Source organism: Balaenoptera physalus (genome assembly GCF_965194825.1).
Source record: "Balaenoptera physalus genome assembly, chromosome: 5".
Taxonomy (NCBI): Eukaryota; Metazoa; Chordata; class Mammalia; order Artiodactyla; family Balaenopteridae; genus Balaenoptera; species Balaenoptera physalus.
Genome location: NC_138884.1, coordinates 98403804 through 98427445, shown reverse-complemented (window position 1 = coordinate 98427445; position 23642 = coordinate 98403804). Strand labels below are relative to the sequence as shown.

The 23642-nt window shown below is 43.8% G+C and overlaps 1 protein-coding gene across 1 annotated transcript in view; it reads right to left on the bottom strand.

Moving 5' to 3' along the window:
* Nucleotides 1–23642, bottom strand: part of SEL1L3 (SEL1L family member 3) — a 101005-nt gene that overhangs the window by 50632 nt on the left and 26731 nt on the right. The window contains exons 6-9 of the mRNA XM_082464549.1: nucleotides 21999–22057; nucleotides 14398–14530; nucleotides 12398–12530; nucleotides 10752–10892 (exon numbers count right to left, since the gene is read on the bottom strand). Of these exons, the coding sequence (XP_082320675.1) occupies nucleotides 10752–10892; nucleotides 12398–12530; nucleotides 14398–14530; nucleotides 21999–22057 (466 nt within the window). The remainder of the gene's footprint in view (nucleotides 1–10751; nucleotides 10893–12397; nucleotides 12531–14397; nucleotides 14531–21998; nucleotides 22058–23642) is intronic.

Sequence of the window (23642 nt, the reverse complement as noted above, 5' to 3'; positions counted from 1 at the left end):
ATTAGACAGGATAAGAACCCTCTCCGCTAGATTTGGTGTGTACTGCAGTACTCAGATGGAGTTGCAGAGTAAATCCTACTCCTACTTATTCATATATTTACTTTTAAATACTTACTCATCTCTGATGCCCCTCTGTGCACACTCTGAGCAAAGCAACATTAACAATTTGTTAACGATTCATTCCAGCCTTGCCTGTTCTGCCAGATTCATCTTGCTGTGCAGTAGAAGCTAACACAACATTGTAAAGCAACTATACTCCAATAAAAATTAATTTAAAAAAAAGAGCCATTTCACACAAAAAATAAAATAAAATAGGCATTTAAAAAAATAACTAATATGATGAGTTTTGCCTGAGTACCCACAGACATGGGCTTTGGGGGCTCAGAGGAGAAAAGAGACTCCAAGCCAAATGGAGGTCCAAATGAAACACTTGACCTGCTGACCTCTGGCACAGAATCCCAGAAATCATTACTGGGATTGCCCAGGTAACTGGGATTGCAGGAGAATAAGGGTCAGGAGGGGGATCCTTCACAAAGTTCAAATCCTTAGCAAACACACAAAAAAACTTTGCAGACTGAAACGGAGGCAGGTTGAAAAACCTTCATTATTTCTTTTACCTATTAAAATTCTTAACTCCCCCCACCAAGACATTACCAATCAGTATTTTCTCTGCAAAAGAATCTAGACAATTTTCTGCACTAGTGAGTATAATAATAAAATCATAATACTTCTAAAGGAAAACCGCTCGTTTTGCACATTCTTTAAAGTTTGTATTCCAAATGTGGCACAAAATCAAAGCTCTGATGTCACTGGTGATATAAAACTGGCAATTTAAAAATCCATTTAATGAAACTGTTAATTTCACCCAACTGGTTTAGCATATGCATTTTTTCTAGTAGATCTATAACTAAAAAACATGCCTTATTTATGGAGATTAATGGAGTAATGAAAAACAAACAAACAAAATAGAAGTAGGAGCCATTTTCCCATTTTTCTTTCTTCCTACACCAGAAGCTAAGGAAACAAAGGCACCACCAGCATTAATGAACTCTTAATCTCCCCGAGTAGCACAGCATTGTTTACTTTGCTCTTTTTTCCTTTTTCCAGCAATACCACAAGGTCACCATTTGTGCGCTCATCATTGGGGTTTTTTTTGTTTTTTTAAATTTTTGGCTGCACTGGGCTTTCGTTGCTGAGCGCGGGCTTTCTCTAGTTGCAGCGAGCGGTGGCTACTCTTTGTTGTGGTGTGCGAGCTTCTCATTGTGGTGGCTTCTTTTGTTGCGGAGCACGGGCTCTAGGCACACAGGCTTCAGTAGTTGTGGCACGCAGCCTCAGTAGTTGTGGCACACAGGCTTAGTTGCTCCGCCGCATGTGGGATCTTCCCGGACCAGGGCTCGAACCTGTGTCCCCTGCATTGGCAGGCGGATTCTCAACCACTGCGCCACCAGGGAAGCCCACGCTCAACATTAAAAGAGGCAAAAAGCAGAAAATGAGAAGGTAGTCATCTACTGAAGGAACCAGAGCTGCCTCTGATGGAGAATTTGGGAGAAGAAAGGCAGACTTATTCCTTATGAGGGGAACGAGACAACAACAGGAAAGTCATTTTTAGTTTCAAGCTTCCAAAAGGTGTAATGCCTCCAGGGAAGAAGTTTGAAAAGGGAAAAAAATGTGAAAGGAGAAAATACCATATACCCAGAAAAGGAAAGATCTTCACCAAGTTTACTGATTTAGAAAAACATAGCACATCCTTCATTTGCATTCTCATTTGATGAGCTCCACTGGGTTCCCGAGACTCAAAGAAGTGGCTTATTTCTCTCTCAAAAGTAAACTACTTGTACTTTTCTGTCCTGTGCAGATTGCCTGGTTTCATACGTGTAACTTATCTCCCTCCCTCCTCCTCGCCCCCTCCGTCCTTCCCTTTCCCTCTTTCTCTCTCTCCGTGGATTTTTTTTTTAAAAACTATAAATATGCTTTCTAAATTAAAAAAAAATAAGATAAAGGTCCTTTAATGAACAACAGTGAACATAGCTCTTAAAGGACACAGGATCCTGGCATTACTAAATAACCCCATTGTGTTTCTACCATTTCCATGCTCTGCGTTTTAGTCTCCAAATAAACATTGCAATTGTTGGCAAAAATCAGAAGAGTTAGAAACAAGCTAGAGGGACGACAGTGCAGCCAGCACCTGTCTGCATATTGTGTAGAGGAACGTCGTCCCCTGCGCTCTGCTCTCTGAAGCCTGGGGCAGGAGTCAGGCTGTGGCCCTGAAGGAACAATGCAGATGGTGTCAGCCCTGGGAGGGGAGCCCAGCCTCAGACCTGGCTTCCTCCCGAGAACCATCTGCTGGCAGACCTTGGACTTTCTGTAGCCACAGTCATCAGCTACCATGGGCTCAGAGGTGCCCAGTCCAGCATGAAAGGAAGAAAGGAAGTAAACAGTTCTGGCCTCAGGGCAAATGTCTGGAGGGCGTGCTGGTCCACTCACCTGTCACGCTTACCTGGGCCTCCCTGCCTTCGAGTCCCCCCTGCACTTGGGCCATCGTGTCCTTCCTTTCTCCTTCCTACCATACCAGCTCTCTGGCCTGGAGCCCCACCTAGCTCTGCCATTCCTGCCGCCTCTTACCAGCCGGTCCTCACCACTTCTCTTCCCTGATGCCAGAGCCCCATTCAGAGGGTTTTTGAATTCAAAGGGTTCCACTTTGTCAAGAAAGGTGTGAGAGGAGAGTAAAAAGAGACAGCCAGCATACCTCTTAAAGGATGAAAAGGCGTGCATACTAAAACACTACCAGCCTAGCGTTAGAGAAAGCCCCAATGCAAATAGGGCAATTTCTATGCTCTGACAAGAGCCATTTTCCTAAAGAACTGGAGTTTCCCCAGGAAACAACACAGAGGTTGACCAAGCAGAATGGTCCCCCTGAAGTCTTGAACATGGGGCCTTGTGTCGGATGCCCCCCAGAGCCTGGACAGCGGTGAACTTCAGGACAGAGCACCACAGGAGCATTCCTGGGCCACTCGAGGCAATCAGGAGGCAGAGTCGTGGCTCTGGAATGCCGGAGGCAGGAAGGGTTGGCTGCCACATCTGTGTGTGCTGCAGCTGCGTGCCCCAAAAGCAGTGCTGTCTTTACTTATTTACTTATTTATTTATCTTATTTATTTATTTTTGGCTGCGTTTGGGTCTTCGTTGCTGTGCGCGGGCTTTCTCTAGTTGCGGCGAGCAGGGGCCACTCTTCATTGAGGTGCGTGGGCTTCTCACTGCAGTGGCTTCTCTTGTTGTGGAGCAGGGACTCTAGGTGCATGGGCTTCTGTAGTTGTGGCATGTGGGCTCAGTAGTTGTGGCGCACGGGCTTAGTTGCTCTGCAGCATGTGGGATCTTCCCAGACCAGGGCTCGAACCCGTGTCCCCTGCATTGGCAGGTGGATTCTTAACCACTGCGCCACCAGGGAAGCCCAGCACTGCTCTCCTTAATTCAAAGGCATGCTGACTCTGGAAACTGAAGAACAAGTCCTGTGATGCTTCAGAGTGAGAACCACCAGTGGGGACAGCTGCATTTTATACTAGGTTAGCACATCAGCTGTCACCGTGTAAGAAGCCTCCTTCCTCCACACCCCCTGGCACATGGCAAAGACTCGTGTGTGGGCCAGTCTACGCTTTTCATTACGGTCGTCCCAGGGCCCAGCACCATGCTTGGAGGTTCTCAATACAGGGGTGCCAAGTTGGGTTTGCATGCACCTTAGGGCTGTTTCATATCTGGGCACCTGAATACCTCAGCAACGAGGTTACAGATATATGAAAGCAAGAACCCTGGGGGCTGTGTTTCGGGAATTCTTTTGCAATGGGCGTGCATAGACGAGGAAGGATCCTGGCCTACTTTTGCTGTCAGGGGAGAGTTGAGAGACAGCATCCTGGCTGACCTGGCAAACAGGACTATATTTGCAAAGGTGTTTTCAGAGCCAGGACAGCAGCTTCTGAGGGAGAAGCAGGCTAAGGAAGCGTGAGAGAAGTGAGAAGAATGTGGAGAAAAGGCAAATAAGCCCACAGACTCCATCGGTCTGGATTGCTGTTATGGCTTAGCTAGCATAGACCTTGAATTTGTATCTCCTGGAAGTTAAACTCCTTGTTCCTTCACTGATTCACAGACCCAAAAAGATGTTTTTAGTATTTACAATGAGATCACTTATTCATTTGGAGCGCGTTCAGTGGCTCAACAAATACTTATTGAGGGTCTTCAAAGAAAACCTAGATTCTGTTGCTGTCTTTGAAGACGTCTGAGCCCCACTGTAGAATCAGACAGGCAAATCAATATTGTAATGTGGTAAGATAGGTACTGATAAAGGGACACCTACAAAATGGCAAGGAGGGCAGGGGAGATGGAGCTGACTGCCTGGGGGGACAGGAAAGACGATGTGAGCAGGCAGTGTTTGAGTTGGGACTTGAAGGCTGCTTGCAAGGCAGGCAAGTTGAAGAGCATGGGTGGCTGAGGGGTGTTCTTTGAGGGGAGTGGGGCATAAATGCACTGTATAGGGTCATATGGAAGAAGGATTGATAACTAAGCACCTAACGTATGCCCAGCACCGTTGCAGACACTGTGAAGGAATAGGAAGCATAGTGGGATACTTACACCTCTCGCATTACCCTCAACAAGCTTGCAATCAAGCGAGTAATGGAGACACCCATAGGATCAAAGCGCTGTAAGTCAAGGCAGATGAGACGAGCCCTATCCGGGTGACTCTGTCTCTCATATCCATAGGGTACCTTTCTGTCTGTGAAGCTCTTTCGTAGACACTGTCACTTTATGAGAGCATTACATTCTTCATTCCTATGAAACCAGACTTTCCCCAGTATATAACTTACAAACATAAATTACCCTTCATACCCATAAGGGTGGCTATTATCAAAAACCCAGAAAATCACAAGTGTTGGTGAGAATGTGGAGAAATTGGAACACTTGCACGCTGTTGACGGGAATGTAAGACGGTGCAGCCCCTATGGAAAACAGGATAATGGTTCCTCAAAAGATTAAACATAGAATTACTGTATGATCCAGCTAGCCCACCTCTGAGTATACAGCCAAAAGAACTGAAAGCCGAGTCCTGAAGAGATACTTGTACACCACATTCAAAGCAGCACTATTCACAATAGCCAAGAGGGGGAAGCAACCCAAGTGTCCATCAACAGATGAATGAATAAACAAAATGTGGTATAGACACACAATGGAATATTATTCAGCCTTAAAGAGGAAGGAGATTCTGACAGATGCTATAACATGGATGAACCTTGAGGACCTTATGCTAAACGAGATAAGCCGGTCATGCAAGACAAATACTGTATGATTGCACTCATATCAGGTATCTAGAAGAGTCAAGTTCATAGACACGGAAAGTAGAATGGTGGTCACTAGGCACTGGGGGCGGGGGCAGGGTGGGGAGTTGTGGTTTAATGAGTACAGAGTTTCAGTTTTGCAAGATAAGAAAGTTCTAGAATCTGTTGTGCAACAATGTGAACGTACTTAACGCTACTGAAGGGTACACTTAAAAATGGTGATGATGGAGAGTCTTAAATTATGTGCATGTTACCACACACATTTTTTTAAAATTACAGTCCTTAAAGAGGGAGGGTGTAAATATTTGGGGATTCTCTTGTGCAGTAGAAAAATAGAGCTCAGTCTTTTGGGAACAGCTAGAAGGTGGTGACCGCTCCTGACCTCACTGGGCAGAACGCAGAGCACACTCCTACTGGTTGTGAGCTCCCGACTCTGCACTCCCTGCACCGTTCTCATGGCTCCCTTGAAGTACGTCGTTGGCTCAGCAGGAGAGCAAACGATCCATCTAAAATCGCACAGTGTCGGGGGAAAACGCTGCCATCTGAAGCGTGCACGTGCAGCAGCCTGGCAGTAGAGTTGGCTGTATATGTGAGGAGAGGCTGCCAAGAAAAGGGTGAGTGTCGCAAAGAACCAGAAATGACAGGCCGTCGTCTCATGCTGTCATATATATATTTTTTAATGCCAGGAAAAAAGTGATTCCACCAATTGATTCCCTTTGTGGGAGCTATGGGAGCTGACGTTTTTCTTTGCATTTAACCTAAGTCACTCTCATTCAAAACATGGCCCCATCTTTGTCCTATCCTGGGCCACTTGGTCAATACTTGTCTAGTGAATGAATGAATGGAAGGTTGTGATACGAGTGACTTAAGTTACTCACACGGTTTCATTCCTCATCTCTGTGACTGCATCTGCTCGGTCCCTACAGCAAGAATTCTAAGCAGCCAACATCTGATCCTTGAGTCTGTTCTTGTAGCTTATCTCAGATACAAGAAATGTAACATGATGACGATATTCTAGTAAAGTCTACTGGTCAACAGGACCAAACAGCTCAGGCCAGCAGCAGAAAACATGATGCAAACATAGTTCCTATTGACTAGAGTTGTCCAAAGCACTCCGAAGCCAGCTAGACACTCACAGCAGGATAAACTTGGATCAAAAGTTATGTGAGGAACCAGGAATAGATACATGTCTGACTACTCTTCTTTTTATAGGAGACCAGAGTAAAGATATGTAAATAATGGAATTTTTTTTTTCCCCTCAATTTACAAAGTCAAATCTTCTGCACTTCTCTCAGGATTGTTAGAAACTGGGCACAATGTCTGACACGAATCTCTCTCCAGGGTTAACCACAGAGATTATCTAGTTAACTATGGTGGCCCCAAGCAAGGGCAGTGTGCCGGGTACAGATGAATTTTAATGAGTGTAAGCCCTGCCCTGAAGGAGGCTCCCAGTCCCTATGGATGGGACAATGTAAACTAGAAAAATTGGGGGTGAAGGCAGAATGGGAGCCTGAGGTTGGTTCTGGAGATTTGCCTACCCTGCCCACCCTCCCTCCCCACCTGCTTCTGGGCGCCAGGAAACGGCAGGGAGAGGCGCGATGCAGGTGGCTACATGCCCAGGGAGATAGGGGCCCCTCGGGGTACGCTCCCTGGCGCTGATCTAAGCAGACTTGGCACCAGAAGGACCTGACTGGCTGCTTGGGCACCAGCAGTAGGCCCTAAAGTGGCAAATCCGGCTTTGTGCCCCCTCTCCCCCCAGGCAGGGGGCCCCGGAAGCCTGACCGAGGGCAGCCAGACGCGTGCCTATGCTGCAGTGTGACAACTCCCCAGCACTGCGGCCCATCAAGTCTCAAGGTTTGGGGGTTCATGATCTGGGTTAATTAGCTCCCTTTCTAGGCCTCCACAGAGAATAAAATCATTCTGCATTCTTTAAAAGAAACTTCTGAGCAGTAAAAATGACACAAAAACATTCTTTATTGAGAGTATTTGCTTGAAAAAGAATGTTTTGTGAAAATGATTCACTCCTGTTCTTAATCAGTAAAACTATATTTAAATATATCTGAAATCGCATAAAGCCAGTTTTGAGGTGATGTGGTCTTCGCCCGTTTAGCCTACACTTTCCAACACGCATCGCCCTCTTCCGTTCACCTGTCTCAGGGGGCAGTTCCACCACCTCCCAGAAGACCCACGAAAACCCAGCAATTGTCGCTGCCTGGTAGTAACAGTGTAACACTTACACAGCAGTGATTCTCCACCGGGGGCGATGTGACCTCCCTGGGGACACTTGGCAATATCTGGAGACATTTTTAGTTGTCACCCTTGGGTGGAGGTTTATGGGAGGGGACGGAGTGCTGCTGGTATCTAGTGGGTAGAGACCAGAAATGCAGCTAAACATCCTACAATACACAGGACAGACCCTTCACAACAACAAATTATCCAAAATGTCAGTAGTGCCAAGATTGAGAAACGCTGTTTACATAGAGTTTACTAAGTGCCCATACTCTTCTAAGTGTCAATTCCTTAACCCTACACTAGAAGAGAGGGACTATTGTCATCCCCATTTTGCAGATGAGGAAACTGAGGCTCAGCGAAATGAAGTGGCTTGCCCAAGATCACACAGCTAGTAAGTGCTAAGTTAATATCAGGATCAGGTCACTTGGCTGCAGAGGCTATGCTGACACCTGACTCCACATGGCCTCCCTTTCCCGGATCCAGGCAGTGACGAAGTCCCTCAGAGCCAACCCCTTATATCCTTTGGCTCCGTCTACATCACTCTGTCCCATTCAGGCCCCCATCCTCTCCGCCCTGGGCCATGCAGTGGCCCCCCTGCTTCCAGCTCCACAGCACTCTAGTTTACCTCCCTCAGTCTCCCACTGCTGACAAGAGTGACCTCAAAAACCCAGATCTGATCACGCCTCTAGCCCCTGCTTGAAATCCTTCAACAGGTCCCCGTCACCTACAAGGTAAAGCCCAAACTTGTCAGGATGGAGTCTGAGCTCTAGTAAGGAGCCCTCCCATGTTGTTGGTGGGAATGTAAATTGGTGCAGCCACTACGAGAACAGTATGGAGGGTCCTTAAAAACTAAAAATAGAACTACCATATGGTCCTGCAACCCCACTCTTGGGCATATATCTGGAGAAAACCATAATTCAAAAAGATACATGCACCCCAATGTTCACTGCAGCACTATTTACAATAGCCAAGACATGAAAGCAACCTAAATGTCCATCGACAGATGAATGGATAAAGAAGATGTGGTATCTATACACACTGGAATACTACTCAGCCATAAAAAAAGAACAAAATAATGCTATTTGCAGCAACATGGATGGACCTAGAGATTATCATACTAAGTGAAGTAAGCCAGACAGAGAAAGACAAATATATGGTATCACTTATATGTGGAATTTTTTTAAAAAGATACAAATAAACTTATTTACAAAACAGAAATAGACCCACAGACATAGAAAATAAACTTATGGTTACCAAAGGGGAAAGGAAGGGGGGTGGGATAAATTAGGAGTTTGGGATTAACATATACACACTACTATAAGTAAAATAGATAACCAACAAGGACCTACTATATAGCACAGGGAACTATATTCAATATCTTGTAATAACCTATAACAGAAAAGAATCTGAAAAAAAATATATATATATATATATAACTGAATCACTGTGCTGTATACCTGAAACTAACACAACATTGTAGATCAATTTTACTTCAATAAACAAATAATTTAAAAAAAAGAATAATCACTCTCCAGGCCTTCTCCTGCTTCCCAAATTCCTTGCACGTCATTAAAAATGGCATGCTGTTCCCATGTCTCTGCCTGTACTCTGCCTGCAATACCTACCCCCACCTTGCTTATCTGGCAAACATCAATTGACCCTTCAAGAATCAATCCCAGTGTCACCTCCTCCAGGAAGCCTTCCTGGAGCACTCTAGACTTCCAAGTAGAACTGACCACTCCCTTCTTTGTGCCTTTGCCAATTACTCCCATAGCTTTTATTTTTAAAAATACATTACCATTTTTCTTTGCTTTCAAGTCGGTCCCTCAAGGGCAGAGACCTTGTACTATTTTACTTACCTCTGAAGTCTAGCCAAGTAACTGAGCAGTCACTCAGCAAATATCAAATGAACCAAAGATGAAATATCTTGTATGGTTTGAATTCTTTCAAGATGGGGTGAGGGTGAATCACTATCTGCAAAGAGAGTCTATTCCACTGGACACTGCCATTTTTAGGAAGTTCTTATATGCAGCAGCAGTCAGTTTCTGCATTGCCTTGACCCAAGGGTTTGGTCATGGAATACCATGGGCTGCTGCTGACCGCTAAGATAGTTCTCATTACCCTCCTTCCCCAGGCTGAACACCTCCAGCTTCTCTCCTCTTCCTAACAGACATCGTTTCAAGATTCCTTGTAGTCTTACAGTATGTACTTAATTACTATGCAAACCTAAATCACAAAGGACTTAAGCTGGACACATTTGCAAAACATACACAGATTCCTGAGATGCTGCTTAAAATGTACCTCAGGGCTTCCCTGGTGGCGCAGTGGTTGAGAATCTGCCTGCCAATGCAGGGCACACGGGTTCGAGCCCTGGTCCGGGAAGATCCCACATGCCGCGGAGCAACTGGGCCCGTGAGCCACAACTACTGAGCCTGCGTGTCTGGAGCCTGTGCTCCGCAACAAGAGAGGCCCGCGTACCGCGATGAAGAGGGCCCCCACTTGCCGCAATTAGAGAAAGCCCTCGCACAGAAACGAAGACCCAACACAGCCAAAAATAAATAAATAAATAAACCCAAAGTTTTAAAAAAAAAAAAAACCTCTAAAAAAAAAAAAATGTACTTCAAATCAAAGGTCTCAAGTTCAAGGGCCCGAGGGCCCGGGCAGGTAAGATCCATGACTGAAGTCGGCAGGAGGTACTCAACCAGAGGCAGGAAGGGCTGTGGATGGACAGAGCCTGCCTGTCCCATCCACACACCTCTGGAATTGCTGCCACTCAGGAACGGAGGCCCGGCGTCGCCAGATCTTTGGATCTTCTGAGAAAAGCTAGAAATTTGCATTTTCATAGAAGTTTTTAGATCCCTGTAACTAATTTTTTTTAAATTGACAACAATGTGTATACCAAAGCAACCACATTTGGGGGCCAGCTCTGGCTGTCAGCTGCTCGTTTGTGGCCTTGGCTTTAAATAAAGAATTGCTCAAGTGATTCCTAAATTTAAGTTTTTGTATTTAGGGTTGAAAATGTGCACAGATACACTGAGTGGTGGACACATTAAGGGCAGAATTTAAATTTGAAATTAAGCTAGAACACTACGGTTAAAAATAACTTCAAGGCATAAATCACTAAAGAGGGTGAGGGAAAGGAGAAAAACAGGGACCTTCCTAACCAGCATCCAAAGGCGAGCGAGGCACAGACTCAATTACCTGTCACCAAACCCATCTCCAGCAAGGCCTGGAACAAGCTTCGGTGCTTGGCTTTCAGCTCCTTCTCCCAGAGGAGGGCTCTGCACATCGAGGGCCGCCCGTACCTGAGCTTCAGGTCCAGGTAGGAATTCCGGAGGTCGCCTACAGGAAAGGGAAGCACAGGATACCATCAGAGGGAAGCCTTGCCTCTCTAACTCCCTTCCTCCACGGGGAACTAGAAATAAGAGGTCAGACTTAGCGTTACTGGATGTTGGTTTGGGTGCATCAGGGATTTGAAATTGGCTACGATGCCTCTGCCTCGAGGTCACAAATTCAAAGCCAAGTCCAAGGGAAATGTGCCAAAGTTGCTGATAGCTGTTGAATAATTCTACAGAATGAGCAGCTGGCCTCCGACTGGTCCCCAGGAGGACAATATCTAGGCCATTTTGTTGGCAGTGTGAGTCGAGGAGCAAAGCACAGGGACCCCCAGGGAGGCAAGGCAGTAGAAGATGTTAGGAGAATCTTCCCAATGCCACCAAACAGATCAGCATGCAAGACCGGCCTTCTGACTCTGGGTATCTCTCCTGAAATTACATCAGCTATCAAAATCAGTTTCTTTCCTGTTTGGGGTATTACTATTCCTATATATCTTCCCTTCTTCTGACAGCATCATATTTTCTGGATGATTCAGCGGTGAGAGCAGCAGCTGGGAGACTAGTATAGCCTATTCTTAAATTAAATTGCAGAAGTGCTGCCTTTCTACACTTACCTATCACCGTCTCTAATCACTTCCTATGACCATTTCATGTGAACTCTATCAGAATGGGGTATGTTCAACATATATCCATTCCTCCATGGCCTGAAATGGGAAGCTCGGCTCTGGAGATGTTGAGATTATTTAGGCAGGACTGAAATACTCAATTTACTTTTGCTGATGGCAAAGGCCCCACAGGAATTTCTCTTCCAGAAAGAACATATGTGACTAACTCTAGTGCCACCGTATCATGCAAGAAGAGCTATAGCCAGAGAAATTTGTAAGTGCTGGAACATTGGAAGACAAGACGGGATGAGTTTTATAACAGATACACACTCTGTATGAATGAAAGGATGTCTGCAAATACGGGCAGGCACGGAAGCAGTCTATTTGAAATTCATTCCTTCTGTTGAAAAGTTACCAATGTCTTCCAGAATGAGTCAATTTCAAAGATTTAAAAAATAAAACCCAGCCCCAAACAACAAAGCCATTGTTCAACATTTCTGAAGGCTAATATTCAGATATTAATGGTCCAAGACAAAAGTGCACTGACGGGGAAACATTTCTAATGATTAATTTATTTTCCAATTCATTTTTATTTTCTTAGACTGGCCTAAGATCCCATTATGGATGGGAATAATGCAATTTGAGGCTCAAAACACTCTCATTTATATTCTTAAACTAAATTACAGCTAGTTGAAGCCACGAGGCAGGTTTGGGTTCTTGCTGGCTGTTGGTCTTGGTGGGATCTAGGTGGAAGGCACACTATCATTTGCATCCATCTCGGGAGGTCATACTTGCCCCCATTGGTCAAGTCACATATGTTCTATTTCAACGCCCTTATGAAAGAAGCCAAACGTGTTGCTACAAATGCCTGGAGCTAAGAATCGCTCTCTTGAAGTTCAATACTTACATGCTTCTTGTTTCCTGTCCCCCTGCTGTACCGTGGATGTGTACACAGATACTATTTCTTGAACCTCTGCACACCTTTCATAATATAACTTGATATGTTCAGCAAGTTGCTTCTCAAGTAGGGGATTGAAAATCTACAAGAGGGCAAGAAAACAGAATGAACAACAATTGTCATCAAACACCCATGGGTACCCATGAGGCTACGTTCAGGTGGATTTCCTTCTCCCATTGATAGCACCAGGTGGCTTGCTTGTACACAGATCATCTGCTTTGGATTCTCAAAGGAAGGGTGTTACTAGTAATTCAAGGACACGCCAGCTCTGACTGCTTCCCTCTAGCTTCTTTTTGTGTCATCTTCTCCTCTGCAGAGCTTCTTAAGTGTCAGGATTTCCCAGAGACCAGGCCTTCATCCTCTTCCCTTCCCCGCCACTATGTGCTATCCCCAGAAAATGACATTCATCTCCCCTGAGTTCCCAAAGGACCCCAAGTCTACCAGTGCTGCACCTGTGGCCTGGAAGCCTCCTCTCCTTTTCTTCTGTTTAGAAGGCTCCTACTCAACCTCCAAGAGCCAGATCCAAGGTCATCCCTTCACGGCAGCCTCCCTAACAGCCTACCGCACCCTCGTACATGTACCGATGCAGAGGACCGCACCTCGGCACTGCCAGACACAGTGCTCACATCTTCATTAAAGCATGTACCCCATTCTTTCATGACTTATCTGTTTAAGACCCAGGCCAGGAGCTCCTCAAGATCAGAGACCTTATCTCAACTCAGTGGTTTTCAAAATACAGGTTATGACCCATTGGAGGGTTGTGAAATTATTTCAGTGGTTTGTAACCAGCAGTGATTTTGTTTTTTATAGAGCAGAACACAGAATATCAGAGTACACTGAACATAGCAAGAATCTGTATCGTTAGTAAAATTCTTATTTCAGTTTTGTGTTTTATATATATATATGTATATATTATGTGTGTATGTATGTATGTATATGTGTATTATATATGCTTATGTATGTACTGCTCATGCTATTAAATAGAGTTCTTATTGTGGACCACCTTCAAAAAAAAGTTTGAAAGCCACCACCTTAATTCATCTTGGACGCCTCAGCATCTTGCACAGAGCCTGGCACATAGTAGGTGCTTAATAAGTATTGGCTGCACACATGAATAAAAGAATTTCATTTTTTTCCTCTTATAGAGGTATCTCAACAGGGGCTCTAAGATGACCTATGGGTGATAAGGTGCCCCATTTTTCCTAATTGACTTTGCCTAGTGACCCCTGCTTTTCCCAGAATAAATCCCACAAGGTCACAGGAATGAAAGAATGTTCCTTTTTTAGGTACCCGGTGATCTCCTTACCAAGGCACAAAAAGCAACCAGGGTGAATGTTCCCTCGTGGGGCAGCCCCCCCTCTAATACCCACCAGCCCTGCTGGAGCTGGCCTGGAGACTCGGACAATTCCATTCCATTTGTGGGTGGGTTTTGGACTTGAGAATTCAATGCTGACTACAAAGCCCTCTATGATCTCCACCACCGCAGCCCACCCACCCAGTGTGAGCCAAAGGCTCATGTTTCTGGAGAGAGCAGTAAGCAGAACCAAGAGTCCTATTTGCTGGACTGTCTCCTCTCTGATACTTTAAATAATAGCATATAAAAGAAGCTTTACCAAATAACTAAGACTCTCTCCTTTCATTAGCTTAATCGCTGGATAGGCAAGAGCCTGATAAAAATCGACTCTATAATTAAGCTACTAGTTATAAAAACAGAGGAAGTAAATGGTTTCCATTTTATGAGTACTAAATGAACCAAACGTTAACAAAAATCTATTATCACGTTTGCAGGGTGGAAGGGGAAGCCTCAATATTAATTATGTTTGGTGACAGAGCCGATGCGAGGTCCGGCTCAGATAAATCTTTTGTTTACACTGGACTGGTTCCACAGCCCTGAGCCACACACCCATTACCCATAAGCATTCGAAAACTCCTTGGTCCCCTGGGCTCACCTGTGCAGGGTGCAGAGCATGGAGGCGATAGTACTTCAGGGGTCCAAAAAACCCTTCAATGCCAGCCACATACCTGCTCCCTCCAATAATGAAGTACCCAGCAGTGTCATTATAATGGAAATCCTCTCGGAAGCTAGAGAAGAACAAAGGATTAAGAGAGTTCTGGGTTTGAACAGATTTTTTTTTTTTAAAGACTCTTTCTCCTTGACTTAAAACTCCAAATTTCTGCAAACCCTTCACTCTAGTTCTAGAAGATGAGACCATGGTGGGGTCAGGCAGACTTGGGCTAGGATCCCAACCCTGCTATTTACCAGCTGTGTGACTTTGGACCAGTTGCTTAACCTCTCTGAGACTGAGTCTTCTCATTAGTAAAATGATAATTCCTCTCTTACTGGATTAATAAGAGGATTAAGTAAAGACGTACAGCATCTAGCAGCACCTGGCCCACCGTAAGTACCTTTTTTTCCTTTTTATTTATTTTTTATTTGACTTTTTATCTTATATTGGAGTATAGTTGATTAACAATGTTGTGTTAGTTTCAGGTAGACAACAAAGTGATTCAGTTATACATATACATGTATCTATTTTTTTTCAAATTCTTTACCTGGTTATCACAGAATATTGAGCAGAGGTCCCTGTGCTATATAGTAGGTCCTTGTTGGTTATGCATTTTAAAGATAGCAGTGTGTACATGTCAATCCCAAACTCCCTAACTACCTCCCTACCCTTCCCCTCTGGTAATCCTAAGTTCCACCATAAGTACTTAATACATGCTGCCTATTGATATTGGTGAAATTGTTTAGCATCATTGGAATTATTTGGAATTGCTGATCTTAATTGGAAGTATTTTGCTCTAAAAGGAAAAAAAGAAAACTTGTTGAGTAGATAGAAGGTGGATGTGGAGGAAAATAAAAACATACCCTATTAGATAAGAACTGAGGTCAAATTCAGAGTTAGGAGAAGGAGGCCACAGCAAGGTCAAAGGGCTTGGCCAAAGATAAGTGGTCAGCACAGGTGATTTGTTGGAAGTCCACTTTGTCCTGAAAGACTTAAATGATCAGGAAGGAAAATGGAGGGAAAAAATGGGTCAGCATGAATAAAATGCACAAAGTTGTTCCTGGCAGCATTATTTACATCCACCAAAGACTGAAAAAGTTTAGGTGTCTGTCAGTGAGGACTGGTACCCACATCCATCCAATGGGCCCTGGACATCTACACAGCTTAAAAAGGGACAAAGGGCTCTGTATACTGACCTGGAATAATCTCTAAATTACATTGTTCAGTGAAAAAATAAAAATGAAAGAGCAGAACAATAAATATATTTTTATCCAAGAAAGAGGAGAATGGATTTTTTTTTTGTATTTGCATTAAAAAAAACTCTGGAGGTATATATAAGAAACTAATAAAAGTCTTTCCACATGGCATGGGGGTTAGGGGATGGAGTGGATGGAGACAGAGCTGGAAGCAAGACATCTAACTGTAGACCTTTTCACATTGTTTTGATTTTTATACGATGTGAATTTATTACCTATTTAGAAAGTAAAATAGGAATGCGTGGACAAAGTGCCATCAGAGCATATGTGAACAGCAAGGAGGGATCAAGATCGGCATCAAGTGAGAAGCCAGGCAAAGACAAAAAGAGCCAGGGAACACCGAGGGCAGATGGCAGCAGAAGGGAAGAACACAGCATGTCAGGCAGGCCGCCAGGAGCCCGGCAGCCTCAAGAGCGATGGGCCAGGGTGACACGGACGGGACAGAGCAGCCCCCAGTGGTCGGGTCGGAGAAGCCAGGCAAGGGGGGGTCATCCCAGGAGAGAGGACGGGCTGATTGTTAGGCAGAAACCCAACCCTGGGCAGGTGCTCCCGGCTGGAAGGAAGACAAAAAGGTGAAGAAATGGGCACTCTGACAACATCAACCGATGGCGGCAAGCGGGAACACTTAGAAATCAGCTTTCTACAAAGGCAACTAACATGGAAAAGAAATGCTTTATTTCCTGCTATTTCTTTTTCTGGAATCTCAGGCTTGAAGGGCACTAAGAAGATGACGGTCTCTTCTCCTTTTTTTTTACGTGGGACCACAAAGTTATTATCTCTGAGAGCTGCGAATTGATTAAAATTTTCAAGACCTTCGAAAGATTTGAACATTCCGACTACCCTCATGAGGTATTACCCAGCACTCAGGGGACACAGAGCAACGCTTCTGCAGTAGAAGCTCTCGTAATAGAACTCTGCTTAATCAACTCACCAGCTCACCTCACCGCTCATCCCTGCAACACGCTGGATGCTTGCCAGCTGGAGGTTCCTCTCTGGAGGCTTCTTCTCATTTTATTTTTTATTTGAAAAAAAATGTTTTTTTATTTTTTGGCTGCGCCGTATGGCTTGTGGGATCTTAGTTCCTCGACCAGGGATCAAACCCGGGCCCCTTGCAGTGGCAGCACGGAGTCTTAACCACTGGACCGACAGGGAATTCCCTGTCTTCTCATTTTTTAATGGAGATAAAAATAGTACCTATCTACAGGGTTGTTGGGAAAATTTATTTAATATTTAAACAAAGCATTTAGAACAGTGCCTGGCACATCATAGGCACCATAGCAGGCACCATAGCTGTTAACTACAGTTATTATTATTAACCTACTCCAACTTGGACTTTTGCTGTCATTTTTTTAAATTAAGTTTCTTCATTTATCTTTGGCTGCGTTGGGTATTTGTTGCAGCATGCGGGCTTCTCATCATGGTGGCTCCTCTTGTTGCTGAGCATGGGCTCTAGGCACATGGGCTTCAGTAGTTGTGGCGCACGGGCTCAGTAGTTGTGGCACACGGGCTTAGTTGCTGTGCGGCATGTGGGATCTTCCTGGACCAGGGCTCGAACCTGTGTCCCCTGTATTGGCAGGCGGATTCTTAACCACTGTGCCACCAGAGAAGTCCCTGCTGCCATTTTTTGAGTTGCATGCTTACGTAAGATGTGTTTGTTCCCAAACCTGTCAATTGCCAACTGTATGGTCATTGTAACCATACAATGTAATTCAATCTTATGTGATCCAATAAAATAGGGATGGAGAAGAAAGAGATGTTCATTCTTTAAAAATTAAGTTGAATATTTTCGGTAGACTCAGTAAAGAATGGTTACTAAAAAAATTGTTGTGGAATTAGGACAGCTGGAAAAGCCTGGAAAAAGAAACTGAAGAAATCTAGATGGATTTTGGGCTCTGATAGTTTCACAAGTGTCTTTGTTTTCTTTTCATTTGGGAGAAACAGAAATTGGGTACCGTTTATGCAAGAAAGATCACAGGGAACTCCAATCAGTAGACCCATACTCAAAGGCAAGGCTCTAGCTAGAAAGATTGGCAAATTAATGCACATTTCGATATTTTAAATTAAAATAAAATATTTACCCACTTTTTTTATGGATCTTTGCTTTAACTGAATTCTCAACTAATCAATAAATTACTTGGTCCCTATGGTACTAGATTGCAATTTTTTATCGTCATTATAATACAACTAACAGATCTCTCCAGCTCCGTGTGCCTCCACATTTTTCTCCTCTAAAATTCTCAGTGGCTGCACCAAGACTGCAAGAGATTCCTTGCACTGTGCATCGTTTGATGGTCATCAATTTTGCTGACATAAGAGCTGAGCTAGACAGTTCAAAAGCCCAAGCCAGTCCCTTCCGCAAGCCTCAGACAAGCTGGCAAACTATCTTTATTCTTATCTGGATGTGGGAGAGTGCCCTGGTTTATTACTGTGGAGGACCCAGCAGTGGAGAAGGATTGCCTGCCTCTGTCTTTAACTAGGCCTCACTCAGAATTAGGGAACAGTTTTGGCTCATGGGTTCTTTTTTTGGCCACACCACATGGCAGGGACATGTGGGATCTTAGTTCCCCGACCAGGGACCAAACCCGGGCCCCCTGCAGTGGAAGCGCAGAGTCTTAACCACTGGACCACCAGGGAATTCCCTGCTCATGGGTTCTTTAGCAGGGGAATTTAAAGCCTCAAAATAGCTGTCCCTCTCACCCCTTAAAGTAATTCTCATTTTAAGTGTCACTTCCTCAGGGCCTGGCCTAAATTCTGGCCCCTTTGAGATCCTCTCAAGCCAACCTATTTATTTCCTTCCCTGCATTCATCACAATCTGTAATTTTAAATTTATTTGTGAATGTATTTGTTTAAGATCTGTCTTCCCCCAACTAGATTTTTTAGTTCCATGAAGGCAGGGATGGACTGTATTCTTGTTTTTCATCGTTTTATTCCCAGAGTCCAGCACTGTGTCAGGCATGTGGTAAATGTGTTGGGTGAATGAATATATACTGGATGGATGGATGGATGGACAGATGAATGAATTCGACACTAGAAAAGTCTGCAGTTGTTACTGCAGCACTGAACTTCTGAGCACTTAATTCCTGATCTTCCTACACCACTTTTGCGGGATGACAGCTATCATTATGTTTACTTTACAAGAACAAATAAAAAGGAGGATTAAGAGGCTTTCCTTGGAACACCTATAACCATCTACAATATTTGATGTTTAGTTTACTACCTTGGCCCATTCTGAAATCTCTCTGGTGAATGAGATTCCCAGGTGGGCCCAACATTAATTCTTTAGTTAACCACAGGAATCCCAGGTGGGCCCAACATTAATTCTTTAGTTGTTCTATTGATGGAGGGGGTCCCAGGAGTAGGGGAAGGGCAGCTGAGACAGTGGTAAGGGGAAGTCTTGGGCCTGGGGACTGCTCGTATTACCAGGTAAGGAATCATTTCAAAGCTTTCACCAGGATGTTGAATCGGTATGTACCTGAAAATCAGTCCTGAATTCAGGAATCTTACATGATCATACTGATTCCATCTTTACTTAAAAGTTTGTAATTTTGTTCATCATGGATTCTTTACATTAATCTTGATTTTTAAAAAAACTGTATTAGGGGCTTCCCTGGTGGCGCAGTGGTTGAGAATCTGCCTGCTAATGCAGGGAACACGGGTTCGAGCCCTGGTCTGGGAAGATCCCACATGCCGCGGAGCAACTGGGCCCGTGAGCCACAACTACTGAGCCTGCGCGTCTGGAGCCTGTGCTCCGCAACGAGAGAGGCCGCGATAGTGAGAGGCCCGCGCACCGCGATGAAGAGTGGCCCCGCTTGCCACAACTAGAGAAAGCCCTCGCACGAAACGAAGACCCAACACAGCTAAAACAAACAAATAAATAAATAAATAAATAGAGTAGCTATTAATTAAAAAAAAAAAAACGCAAAAAAAAATACTGTATTAAATGTTATTTATCATGACTATCGTTATGAGCTGAATTGTGTTCCCCCCAAAATTCATGTTTAAGTCTGAACCCCCAGTACCTCAGAATGTGACCTTATTTGGATATAGGGTCATTGCAGATATAATTAGTTAAGATGAGATCATACTGGAATAGGGTGGGCCCTTAATCCAATATGACTGGTATCCTTATAAAAAGGGGAAATTTGGACAAAGACAGACACTCACACAGGAAAAATGCCACGTGAAGTTTGGCTTTATGCTGCCACAAGCCAAGGAACAATTAGAAGCTGGAGAGAAGCTTAGAACAGATCTTTCCCTAGAGCCTTCAGAGGGAGCATAGCTCTGCTGACACCTTGATCTCGGACCTCTAGCCTCTAGAGCTGCAAGGCAATACATTTCTGTGGTTTAAGTCACTCAGTTTGTGGTACTGTGTTCCAGCAGCCTTGGCAAACTAATATAATGACTAAGTTTTGTTGGTGTCTCCTTACATTTTATGCGGAAGGTGCCTCCCTTGCCTCACCCTAGTCCCAGCCCTGGATCTTACTGTGATTCACTCCGCTCGTGTCAGCAGCTACGCTTCTGGGATTTAAGAGGAAAGGAAGCCCTTACATCGAAAATGAAAAAAAGCTTATGAAATTCAATCGGTTGTCAAAAGTGTCTGAGGTTGCATGTGGGTGTCAGGGGAGAAAGGACAGGCATTATTTTAGACCTCACATCCTGAAATGCAAACCCTTAATTTCTGGGGCAAAACAGGGCACTCGAAGAGATTTCTAAACGGGCCACACATCAGCTGTTTCTCCAAAGCAAACTCCCAGGCCTTTCCTATTCTCAAACTCTTCATAGAAGAGCCCATGGCCGCTGGTTATATAACAAAACGCATATCTGTTGAATTCTTCCTCACTGGTCTAAATCCACCTGGTGCACTTAAGACTTCTGCTCTGTTCTAAGGCCTCAGCCTCTATGCTTCAATATAGCTATCAGGTCACCCCCTGACTTTCTCTTCGCAGGCTAAGGAATAACACTGCTTTAGCCTTTCGCTATAACTCTAATCCTTTAATCCAGTCATGAAAATAAGACTTGTTCTATGTGCCCAGAGCCTAAAAGAAATTGTTTGACTTAAATGTAAACAGAAATGGTGGGGGGAAAAAAAAGAAGTAGAATGTACGTCCTCTACTCTGCTGTCATCACCCCTCTTTGCTTTCCTTTCTCTAATAATTGGTTTCCAAGAAAATTTGGATTGTGTGGAGACTCTGAGTGAACGGAGCCTGTTTGGAGAGATGGTTTTTGGCTGTGCGTAGTGAAATGACTAAAGGATGAAGGAATGAACCACCCCCCATCCCCCAGCCAAAGTGCCCAACAGTCCTGATACATTTTTTTTTATACATTTCTGTTTTTGGCGCACTGTGCAGCATGCGGGGTCTTAGTTCCCCGACCAGGAATTGATCCCATGCCTCCTGCACTGGATGTGTGGAGTCCTAACCACTGGACTGCCAGGGAATTCCCCTGATAAATTTTTTAAAATTATACATATGAAGCTGCTAATTTTATTTTATTTTTTTAAGCTGCTAATTTTTGTTTCTGTCCTTTACTTATTCTTAAGCATTTGAATTTATATCTATATATCTATATATCTATATATATATATATACACATTATATATATATATATATACACATTATATATATTGATATATATATAAAATCTAGCTATGATGAGATATCCCGAGTTCCTAAAGAAGAGCTCATGCCCCATTTTTCTGACACTGTAAGACCCACTCTTAAACAGGGATGTAGAAGCAAATTAAAAATATATGACAAATGAGGAAAAAGACCCAATTCTCAGTTTCTGTAACTCTTGTAGAGAATCGTTATATAAGATTGAAAAGTTACCCCAATATCAATAGTTGCATACATTTCAAATTTACATTAGAAACATAAATATGAAGGCTGTCTGCTTTTATGTTCTATACTAGGCCAAACTTACCAACCCTTCTCAATAAGCAACATTAATACTTTTATTTTTCCGAATCCTTTGTAGAAGATAATTTTCAAAGAAAACAAATTATAAAGTGTCATGAAAGGAATAATTTACAGTGAGATCTGGAGAGAGAACAAGTTTCTCTTGCTTGGAAAAAAAAAAGGTTGTGGGGAAAACACGGAGAGTCTTTGTACATTTAAAAAAGAAAAAAAATAGTACAAAGATTAGCTACAGGGCAGATTAGCCACAGTCCATGCTTGAAAAAACTGAATCAGACAGGGTGGGAATAACTTCAGGGTTGAGGGCTAACGTATGAAGGTTCCTTAACCCTCATCCAGCAAATTTTGAATCAAAAGAAAAATCACACTTACCTAATGGTCTGATTATGGTAGTCTTTCAAATCCTGTCCAGTGCTGGTGGTTACTACTATCTATGTTGGGAGAGATACACAAGGATCAGTTATGCCTCAAGACCCCACATCATAAATACAGTCCTGGATATCAGTTACTCGTAAAATAGGCTTCATAGTCTTTCACCTGATCAGTTTCTGCAAAAAATAAAAGGAGCAGTTTACTAGCCCTGTGTATATTTTGAGACTTAAGACACAATTTCTCCAAATGACTTTTTTTTTTTAAATTAATTAATTTATTTATTTATTTTGGGCTGAATTGGGTCTTCATTGCTGAGTGGGCTTTCTCTAGTTGCGGCGAGCAGTGGTTTCTCTTGTTGTAGAGCACGGGCTCTAGGCGTGTGGGCTTCAGTAGTTGTGGCACACAGGCTCAGCAGTTGTGGCTTGTGGGCTCTAGAGAGCAGGCTCAGTAGTTGTGGCGCACGGGTTTAGTTGCTGTGCGGCACGTGGGATCTTCCCGGACCAGGGCTCGAACCCGCGTCCCCAGCATTGGCAGGAGGATTCTTAACCACTGCATCACAAGGGAAGTCCTGACTTTTTTTTAAAGAAGTATTTTGGTCGTTTTATTTTTATTTATTTATTGAAAAATTTTTTTTTGGCCACACTGTGCGGCATGTGGAATCTTAGTTCCCGACCAGGGATCAAATCCATGCCCCCTGCAGTGGAAGCTCCGAGTCTTAGCCACTGGACCACCAGGAAAGTCCCTCCAAATGACTTAATGTGATAAAAATATCTATAATGCAGTTTCCCCCAGTGGGTTGTGGACACTTCCACACTACCAGCCAAAGGTTCATTTGGTGTATTCGTGCTTGAAAGCTTGTTGCGTGAAAAGACAAGGAGATGTGTAAGATACAACAAGGAGTTCTTGGAATTTGACTGTGATTCCAGGAGAGCCTTAGGGGGAAAAACAAGACAGGGGATGAATGTTCTTCATGCACTGTGGCTTCCCAACCTCTCTCCCTCAGCGCTGAGAATTGTCACTGTCATTTCAATGGTGACAATGTTTTCGTCGCGAATGTTGTTAGCTGTCATGTATTCTTCTCGTGTCTGGGACTACAACATAAGCCCCTGGGGTTAAGGGGCTTAATTTATTCCCCCCAGTGCTAGCGCAGAGCAAGTGTTCAGGAAACACATTCTGGCTTAATTAGATTGTCGAAGATATGGCTCCAACACCATGTCTATGAAAGAAAAGCTAACCCATAAAATCCAACCCAATTCAGCCATATAGAGCATGTTGGTTCAGAGAAGAAAATGAGTCAGACCAGTTGTTTCTCTAAACCAACCATTTACTTTAAGCCAATGTGTCCATTTAGTCAAAGCAATGAATATAGTAGTCTCACCACAGAGCTGGATTTTGTGTAGAAAAACAATAAGTACTATTTTGGAACCTATGTGATCAGAGAGACCAGATGGGATGGAAAGACGAAAGGGCAAATGGCAAAAGTTTACTAAAAAAAATCTACTTCTTTTTTCTTTCCACTGCATCTGGTCTTCCTAATTCTCCTCTCCTGTTTTACCCGATCATGTACTCTGCCATTAAATTCATCTCTTTAATTAAAGAACTACTTTGATTTACTCTTCTGCTCCGAAAGCTTCGATGACGCTG